This window comes from Quercus lobata, chromosome 9 (genome assembly GCF_001633185.2).
Source record: "Quercus lobata isolate SW786 chromosome 9, ValleyOak3.0 Primary Assembly, whole genome shotgun sequence".
NCBI classification, from domain to species: domain Eukaryota; kingdom Viridiplantae; phylum Streptophyta; class Magnoliopsida; order Fagales; family Fagaceae; genus Quercus; species Quercus lobata.
The window spans coordinates 36,432,813-36,443,442 of record NC_044912.1 but is presented as its reverse complement, the minus strand read 5'-3'; the positions used below and the strand labels follow the sequence as shown (position 1 = coordinate 36,443,442).

General features: G+C 37.9%; 1 protein-coding gene across 1 annotated transcript; it reads right to left on the bottom strand.

Annotated features, from left to right (window-relative positions):
• Positions 1-1,333: 1,333 nt before the first annotated feature.
• Positions 1,334-10,630, bottom strand: LOC115960987 (CBS domain-containing protein CBSCBSPB3-like). Its single transcript, XM_031080022.1, has 4 exons — positions 10,420-10,630; positions 2,308-2,366; positions 1,646-1,752; positions 1,334-1,559 (listed from the first exon to the last, which is right to left on the bottom strand). Exons 2-4 carry the CDS (start codon positions 2,308-2,310, stop codon positions 1,382-1,384), a joined length of 288 nt encoding a protein of 95 aa, XP_030935882.1. The 5' UTR covers positions 2,311-2,366; positions 10,420-10,630; the 3' UTR covers positions 1,334-1,381.

Sequence of the window (10,630 nt, the reverse complement as noted above, 5' to 3'; positions counted from 1 at the left end):
TCCAGTTCAATAAACTCGAGTACCAATCTACCTTTTTTTAAATTGAAAACATTCGTTAAGTATGCAAGAATTTTTACAAGGCAGATTAGTACCCGAGCATCAAGAGCTCGAGTACTAATCTGGGTAAATTCAAAAAAGGGCCAACAGGTTTGGTTTAATTTTTTCCCCAGACAGATTGGTACTCGAGTTCAGTAAACTCGGGTACCAATCTGCCTTTTTTTTAAATTGAAAACATTCGTTAAGTATGCAAGAATTTTTACAAGGCAGATTAGTACTCGAGCATTAAGAGCTCGAGTACCAATCTGGGTAAATTCAAAAAAGGGCCAGGAGGTTTGGTTTAATTTTTTCCCCAGACAGATTAGTACTCAAGTTCACTAATCTCGGGTACCAATCTGCCTTTTTTTTTTAAAAAGACTGAAAACATTCGTTGTATGCAAGAATTTTTACCAGGGAGATTGGTACCCGAGCATTAAGAGCTCGAGTACTAATCTGGGTTTTTTTTAAAAAAGGACAACAGGTGTTGGTTTAATTTTTTCCCCACGCAGATTGGTACTCGGGTTCACTAAACTCGGGTACCGATCTGCCTTTTTTTTTTTAAAAAAAAGGACTGAAAACATTCGTTAAGTTATGCAAGAATATGCTACTATCCCAATAAATGCGTCCATTTTGAAAACATGTAAAATTTAAGGAACAAAGAGCTAAAATCATTCCATAATCCACGTACTTATCCGATATTTATATCCCAAAATTACAATTTTAAATTTTAAAATGGAACAAGATTAGTTTAAAGAAAAAGGATATCGTCAAAAGTGAAACAAAAGGAATCTTTAGAATTTTGTTGATAGGAATATTTTGGGATATTTAAAGGAAAAAAGACCTATTATTATCGGACAACGGGAACAAAACAGGAGAGAGAGAGAGAGAGATGAAAAGAACTTATCTTTTGGAATACGTGCACACACACACACACATGAAAGATTAGAAAACATATTTTTTCAAATTCATCAAAATCTTTTTCTCAATTCAAATCTAGCTAATAGTGGGACATCTTGCATTCTCACCTCTTCAAATACTTTTAGAAATCATTCTTTAAGATGCTTACACTTTTAGTGTTAGAATATACTCCCTCCATCCCACATAATGTGTCTTCTTTGCCATTGTCTGTCCCATATAAAAGAAGTTTAAAATTCATACTTCCCCTTTCTCCTTACACTTAGGAATTTTTACCCTTCTCATTAAACAACTAATAACACATAATTTTGCAACATACACATCGTTTGAATTGTCAAAGCACTAAGTGCTATCCTTCACGTGCGTTTTTTGTTTTTCAAAGAAGACAATTGTAATAGGATGAAAAAAGTTTCCAAGTACAAAAGGGAATTCAGATCTCATGAAATTGCAAAGATCCTGTCCTCAACCACTTACCACAATTCACTCGATGTACACGACCCTTTAGATCCTCAAATTTGAAGGCAAATGAATTTCCAAGACCAAGAGATGGATAGCTACCAAGCTTCCATTGCTCTGCCCCATCAGAAGCCATAAATCCAGACATTTCACTGTAAACAACATCCAGCAGGATTAGTAACCAGCCAGATAACAGATAACCAAAATAACAGCATAGCCAAGGGAGCAAAAGGGATACCTATGAGTATCATAATCATCAGGTGGCTCTAATGCAAGTGCTGAATCCCAGAACTTTTGCATCAAGGTGCCTGCCACATCATTAACAGCTCCAGAGCTACCATCAACCTAATGGTCATAAAACAGATTAGTATTACAATTTTATCATACTCTAAATATAATTAAATGAAAAAGATACAAAAACACAAATAAGTTCCTAATGTCATGGCTTCCCGCACTTTTATGTTCATGGCTATTCTTTTCAGGCCTGAAGAACTTAGTGAGTTTGATTTGGGGCAATTTGCACTCCCTTGCTGATGCTGACATAACTTACCAATTCAATTGAAGTAATCCAATTTTGTAGGGGTAAAGCCTCATCAATATGTTCCTTCAATATTCACTAAGACACCAACCGTTCGATAAAAATGACAAACTTGACCAAGTTAAAGGACTTAATTACTCAATGAGAACTCTTAAAGACCCAATTGAAATTTTGCTACAATTATAGGGGCCAAACCTTAGGTCAGACGATATTTTTAAGATAAAATTACATTGAACTAGCCTATACCTTTGCATTTTATATAATCAATATTAAAAGAGTGAGAAACTTAAAACGCTTCATTTTATTCTGGAAAATAGATATTCTAAGCATGCAACTGTAGCGTTAGGAATTGAATACTTTACCATGGAGATTGCCGCTTGGGTTATCTGTAGGACATCAACACAAGACACGACACCTCCATCTGCACAAGAGATGTATCAATATTCTAATAATAAAATACTTGTCAATAATAAATTTGCTATACTTGGTTTAAGATCTGGGATTAAAAAATGATCCTAAACCCCAAGGGATAACACCATCAGCTGAGGACTATGTCTCATAAGGCAGAGGTCAATAATTTAAATCTCTCCTTCCCCCACCCCTCGGAGCCAAAAGAATTAACCAAAAAACAAAAGCCAATGCTCACCTTTGTCTAAAACCGGAAGATGTAAAAACTTCCCATCATGCATTATATGCAGAGCATCAAGAACAAATGGAAATTTCTGAAGTTCATTGGCAAAAAAACAGTTGTGCAACTGAAACGTAACTTACATAAGTTATTCTATAGATCTCAATGCAAATTTCTGAAGTTCATTGACAGAATTTTGCAAGTTACGAACAAAAAATATGTCAGATTGTAAGCCCAAATCTTCATGTTCATAGCCAAAATATATGTGCTACTATATATATATCACCAAAGAACAAGAAGATCCTATACATGACAAAAAGATCCTATACCATTACAAACCCAAAGTAGCACAAATTCTTGCCCATTCTTGAATCATTCTCGTTTTCTTCTCCTCACTGGTTCCTTGACTGGTCTCACCTTGCCTGAAAAGAACACAACACAAGCAAATATTAATATGCAAATGATTTAACTATAAAGCAATGTATATGTAATTGGTATAGAATCAAACAATAGTACCATGTCCAGTCCCACAGTCAGGAGGATGTGTCCGTGTGCGTTGCGGCCTTCGTGGCCGATCCTCGATGTGCAAAGGCTCTGGTGGGGGGGGGGGGGGGGTATCTGTGTCTGGATGAACTCGGTATGCATAAACTCAGGGGGGACAGCAATAGGGGTGGGTCGCCCAGGAGTGGGCATGAACCTCATCTCATCTCTACCATGTATAATTGCGGGGGTAGGGCCGGCAATCAGTGGGGGAGACGTACGGGTGGTGGGCAACGGAGATGTACTAGGGGATGTGGGTGGGCAAGTACCATCGCTCCTCATGGATGGGGACCCAGATGTGTCTCCATGGGCAAAGGTATGGGATTGACCCGCATCATCGTGTGCCATGGAGCCTACGTCATAAGCAGTGTCGTCCCACATCTCATCTGTTGTCTGACTTGCTTCCTCCATGGTGTGGTCATGCACGGGTGTGTGGCGCCGAGTAGATGTGGGCACGGGTGTGTGACGCGAACCAAATGTAGGACGCTGAGCAGATGTAGGACGTCATTCAACTTGTTACAAATATACAAGAGTAATGTTAGTAGGTTTGACTAAACTATGCGAAGCAAGGTACATTTATAACGAAACAGTCTTTATAAATTTACCAAAGTGTCCCAGTACGAAGTCTCTTTTGTAATATGGCGAACAGTGCGGGGGCGAAACCAAACCATATACTCGTCATTGTAGCTCATCTCCCCGTGAAAGGCCGGTGCATCGGCAATTGTGGCGTGCGCAACCCATTTAGCAATATGCGGGGCATGTACTTGGGCCCAATCTTCATGGTGCTTGCCCTGGAGGGTGATCTTGTGCAGTTCAATTGAAGTATCAACATCTTTTGGTATGCCTTGCTTCATCCCAAACTGTCAAAGAACACGTTCGGGATGATGGCCTTCAACCACCCAAAAATGTATGAGCGGCACAATAGACCTCCATATGTGTTGGCCTATCGTACAATATGCGGGTAGAGAACCCAAATAATTTCTGTACGGCTCCCAAACAATCTGCAATGATTCAACAGATGCAAACAACCATATTAACAATATAATTAGAAAAAATGTGAAATGAATGTGAACAATACATGTAACTCTGAAATTAAAAATGTTTAGTCACTCCAAAGTGAATTGTAAGTACAAAAACTACATGCCAAAGCGGTTCCCACTTGTAAGACACGATACCTGATTTGGCCGTAGTGAAGTAAACGACACACGATAGGCACGTAGGACGTGCATTGAATGTTCAGTTGTTATCTTAGCCCCTTTCCATCTAGCAAACAACACAGACATAACTTTCATATTAGTTACTTACATAATTCCCATGCGAACAAAGTTAATGAGGAAATGTAAAACGGTCCATACACTAAGATGCTACATACCTGACAGCAAGTGGACCTAGAGGCAGTGCCTGGTGTGGATGCCTCATCACAGGACATATGTGGGGAAACCTCCCCCATGCCCTCAATTGCACCAATAGTAGTGCACCCCTAATCTGCTTGGCTGTCTTCTCTGATGCCTTACAAAGGTATTTATAGAGCCAACTTAGTGCTGCACTACCCTAACTATACTTCGTTCCGTTGCTGATTGGATCGAAAAATTGCAAATACCTAATTGAGATCCGTTCTCCAGACTTATCCATAAATAACGTACCACCTAACAACTCCATTATGTAAAAACGAGCATACTTCTGCACAAGCGCCTCAGGGGCGTCAACCGGGAGAGGGTTGCTAAACCGATCCTCAAGCCATTTGGCTTTTATGCTCGCCCCTTCCAGCACTCCAGTGTTCCTATTTTTTCCAAGTTCTCTATCTGGCGGTTGGTACCCTAGCAATCTACGACAAACGTCACGCCAACTGCCCGTCGAGGGTATACATTCCACCAACGGCAAGCCATCTACAGGTACCCCTATTATAACCTCCATATCTTGTAGTGTGATGGTCATCTCACCGTGGGGCAAGTGAAATGAGTGCGTCTCCGGCCGCCATCTCTCCACCAACGCTGTGATCAATGCGTGGTCAATGTCCATATGTGGGACCCGAAGCAGCCCATCTAACCCCGCATCAGTGATATAAGCGAGAATTTGTGGATCTAACCCATCTACCCCTCCTTCAAGCAGACCTTTGTCTCGGTGACAAGAAGTCAATACACCTGGCACTTCCTGCAAATAGAGCAGCGTAGTATTAATAATAATTACAGTACCACATAATAAGTACGCTTCAAAGTTAAATTCCAAAAATCTTTCAACTACATATATTGAACAAGTGCATACCTCGCCTTCCAAATGAGCATCCCAAAGCAAACTTGAACGATGCTCATCCTGCCTTGTCAACAAAGTCTGTATAGTAGGTCCTGCTCCATGTGGGTCCATATCTGGCATTTGGAAACAACAACAAGACAGTCTTATTTATTTATTTTTAATTATAAACAAATTTGTCTGAAAATGGCGACATTATTCATCTAATACAGCCTTTCACTGATTTAATAAATTATTTTAGAAAAGTTAGTTATCAAAGCATGTGTTTCTACAATTGATTCATTTAACAAATTAACATTTCTTTTGATAAATTAACATAGTATCAAAGCATGTGTTTCTACAATTGAAACTTATCTCTACACTACTGAAATAAATTATAATTAATATAAAAACGTGTTAAAATAATAATTAAATTCACTATTTTTTAACATGAGATAGAACTTTTTATCTTGCAATGTGTGCATGTGCGTGAGTGCGTGAAAAGATTTGTGCAGCTCATGGGTCCGGGATACAATTATAATTTTCCGAGTAACATTGGAAAGATATACATTTGGACCACAATACCAAGTTCCCGTTCACATTGGCAATCAGTATTCTCAAAACCATATCAGTTTCCTTAAAGAATAAGAGATTGCAGTCATTAATAAATTTTAATTGATTTAATTAGTACAAAATCTTGAAATAAATTTTGATGCTGTCACTTTTCGCCATTAACATTCGGTACAGCAAGCTAGCCCCAATCAGGGTCTTTGAAGGTGTGGAGTTGGCTACTTTGTTGTTTAGTAAGGTAGGGAACTCTACCTATGAACTATCATGCTATGCCAATGGGTTGTCCTCATAAAGCTACTATAGCATGGAATTGTTTTAGAAAGGATGAGAAACAATTGACTTGATCAAAAAATCTGTATTTATCAACGGGTTGCAATGGCAAGGGCCCTTTGTTTAAGTGATGTGTCAAGGGTTGGAATCAGGGAATTAGCCTCACCAAAATTTGAGGTAAGGCTATCTACCAATTACCTCTCAAACCTAGTAAAAGCGGGGTTCTTTTATCAAAGGGAGGTTGCTTTACTGAAAAGCACGTTACTCATATGGCTAATGAAATGAATACCCAGGTAATTCTTTATATGGGGTGAGTTCAATTTAAGTTCCATTTGGTAGATTGCAACTTGGTGTGCATCCCTACAGAATTATGGTGAATTAGGAGCAAGGAAATTGACCATATTTAACCAAGCTCTGTTGGGGTAAGTGCTATGACTGCTTGGTAAGAAGCATGACCATTTTTGGAGACTTTTATGGGTGCAAATTATGGGATGCGTAGGGTGACTAGGTGCAAACTTTAGGGCTGTGTAGGGTGACTGGATTTCTGGATTTGTGTGATGTCTTTAGAAAGCTTTGAGGATCATATTTTGGCATGATGGGTGTGGGAGAATTTCTGCTTATAAATCCTTTATAATAAGGGATGGTTCGAGGATCAGATTTTGGCATGATGTGGGAGTGGTGAACAGGCCTCAAAAGAATTGTTTTCAAATTGTATTTGATTGCATAGAACAAAGATATATTTGTGCTCTCTTTGTTGAGGTCAAGAGAGAAAAATAGGCTGGCCTTATTAATGGAATCTAAGTTTCATTTAAGATTTTAATGATTGGAATCCTTAAGCCTATGCAATGTTAGAATTAGTACTGAACACTGATCATAACCCCATTGTAATTCAAACATGGAGGGCATTTTAAATTATATAGTAAGACTAGAAATCTCATGTCTATTTATGCTAAAAAGGTAAAACCAGAAATCTTAGGTCTACTTAATTTAGAAAAGCCTTAAACTGAAGTTCTGAACCACTAGGATCAGATATGAGACACCCAGGATAATGTATGTTTTTAAAAAGCACACCAGGGGAAAGAAGCAACCACTAGACAGAGAACCAGCTAGAAGGAGTAGACTATAATTGATAAATAATGGTGAAGGGCAAATATTTGCAAAAGCAAGTTTGCTGCACAATTGCATTAGAAACAAATTGCCCCGTGTTTTATTGACAACTTCCCTGTGTGACCTTGTGCTTATGCAGTAATAACTTTATATGACAAGATTCAGTAATGTTGAGACAAATATCTAGTAATAAATGATCTTTGTTAATGGCGAAAAAGATCATAGCTTACTCTTACTCATGATTTTAATTTTCCTTCTTTTTTTCTCTTTGGCGCATGGAAAGAAATTCTTATTCAAAGATCATAGTGCTTTTGTTAATCAAAAGAAGACCCTACACCTTGAATTTTACTCAAGCCAAAAAGATGCATATAATATATATATATATATATATAGTCTTTGCATGTGATTAAGATTGTTATTAGATTATGAAGAAATATGAAACATGGTGAAAACCTTCTCCTCTCTCTCTCTCTCCATACCAAGCAAATTTTGGAATCATCCACCCTCTATTATCTCCTTCTTCCCTTCTCAATCCTCACCCTTTCCTCTCCTATAAACAAAGCTTAATTATCATACTACCATTTAGTATCATACATACTAGATTTCAAAACATGTAAGGCTTGGCCTAGTATTAGTGTATAGCCATTGCTGTAATTCATTTGGTTTCAGATCCTAAAATTCTATATAAGGAAAAGCAATGCACATTGCTTTTCCCTTTTTGAATTCCAAAAATGGACTCTTTCTTGCTACAAAAATGACCTCTACTATTTAGACATTGTCCCAATCTGGTTTATCAAGCAAACATCACACTGCCACCCACAGAATTTGTGGTGTGAGAATCTTCTACATCTGAAGAATGATAGGGGGGGGGGGGGGGGAAGCAGGACCAATACTGCCAAGTTGAACCATGTAGTGGCATCGATTCCAAAGGCAAAAAAAAAAATAACAATCCCCTTGTTGGTTTCATAATTCCAAAATTCCTTCATGTACAGTTCAACTAACATGTGACTAATATTTGATAGAATTGGTTTATAAACCCTACCTTGCTCCAAATCTAACTGTTACCACCTCATGTATTTAGCACATTCCAGTGGGGGTGGCTACCAAAAAAATTACATCACTAAATAGTATCTACTATCTAAAGGAGAGGCATGTCCTATACATATTTGTGAAAAATGCACAATTACAATTTTCACTGAACCATTTAATTGACTTATGAGCTTCTTTCAGTGTTTTAGTTGGTCATGTCATATTAGGGACATCATACCCCCTGATTTGACTACAAAATGATATAAAATGCTATTATCATGATTCTCATGATTGTTCTATTTCTTAGTTTTGGAATTCTACTTTTCATGATTAATAAGGCACTCCCATCAGAAACAAGGTTTCCTTGAGAATTAAGATTGTGTATTGCACTAATCCAATTCAAACAATTTAGACCTGAATTTTATGGCTTAGTCAAATTTAAGCTAACTATTGCAATTAAGCCCAAATGTTTAATTGATTAGCCAACTAACATAAGCATGCATGGAAAACATAAAAACAAACCCAAACAAAGAAAATCAATCACCCACAAGACCATTGAAGTGTTTACGAAGAGGAAAGTTAGAGAATCGGGCGGAAAAACCTCTCTAGGGTGTCACAGCACCAAACAGTCCCCATTAATGAGAACAGTTGCAGTACATGTTACTTATAAAACACTCCAAGCTGAGTTGTAACTATGTACTCAAGCCTCCGACTCCTGCTAGCAACCCATTCCTTGAATCCTTTCTTCTCACAAGACTTTGGATTCACATTTGAGCCTCCAATTGCAATCTCCAAGTCTTCTTGGCAAATCTGGGCTCACTCCAATGATTCCCAAGCTCAAATCAACATCAAAACTCTAAAGGTTGTAATGGGTGTGATGGTTTTAGTTTCCTCTCATGAAATTGGATAATTAGAGAGGGACAAGGTAGAGGTATTGATAAGGGTTAAAGCTCTAGGGTTTATGGGTTCTCTCTAGCTCTTCAGATGGGAATTGGGTGTAGAAATTCATAGGAAATGTTATCTTAAATAGTCAGGGTAAGGATTAGAATAGCAGAGAAAAAAATAACAAAATTGTCTTAGGTTCAAGAGAGAGGCGAACTCTCGGGTTCAAGTTCAACTGATTTTCAAATTCTGTTTTTTTATCTCTTTTTGCCTGACAATACCAACTTCATACAAGTGAAATTTTGCAGCACTTCACCTCATAAACCCAATACAAATTAAACCCCACTGGGATACATGAATACACATAGAGTTAAGAATAAAAATTTACACTGCAATTTGTCATGGAATTAGCCAACAACTAAGAGTCCTAACAAAGGTACATGAACATTTTCTTGTGTCATTAATATATATTTTAATGTTTGCATCAAATGACAAACTATCCTAGTTGCTGAAATGTCGTAATGCTTGTTGACAGGCATCCAATGCCTACCTTCGTTCTCAGCGAGGGCCTGGGACACAAATGTTATTTGAGTTTGTCAAAGGCATGCACCCAGAAAAAAACCAGGATCCCAACGTGGATTTTGCTTCTTATTTAGGTCCTCTCTTCTTCACATGGGTTGTTCTACAGTTATTCCCTGTAAGTTTGTGACGTTTTGTTACTTGCATTATAACTGTTTGACTTGTCCATAAGGTTTTCTTTTTCTTACAAATGTTGTTAGAGTTTGCACCTATTAAACACCATTACCAATTATAGTCAGTAAAAAGGCCCTGTCTGCCCTATCACTAATTTTGCAGTCTACTCAAAAGGCAGTAGTGGTAATTGCTAATTGCTAATTCTCATCTCCCCTAAACTCATTTTACCTAATAATTACAAAATAAATAACCCTAAAGACAAGCACAACCAGACCAACATTCTAGTAATCACCCAAAACTAAAAATTAACTAACTAAATTGAATTGAATTCCTTAATTAATTCCTGGATCAAAACCCAGAATCAACTTATGCATAAAAATACAAAATTTACAAACACCCACTTTCAGTGGAATCTTTTTCTTCATAAAGTTACAACCATTTGTTATCAGAAGCACAAAAGTAGTAATGAGCTCCAAACGACAGCGTTTAACGATCGAGAGAGAGAGAGAGAGAGAGAGAGAGAGAGTACCTTGGAGCGGAGTGAAGGGCTTGGAAATGAAAGCCTCTGTAACCTCACACTGCGATGGAGTGCAGAAACAATGAGAGAGATGAGACTCAGAGGTCACCGCCGACGAAAGTCCTCTGCCGCCGATGTAAGTGAGAGTGAGAGTGAGAGTTTTTTTTTTCTTTTTTTTTTTTGGGTTCAGAAACGTTGAGAGTGAGGTGTAAGTCAGACTGAG

Coding starts and splice junctions, on each gene's coding strand:
- LOC115960987 (XM_031080022.1), bottom strand. Junction 1,560..1,645: donor GATGATTATGATACTCATAG/GTATCCCTTTTG, acceptor TGTTGTTTACAG/TGAAATGTCTGGATTTATGG.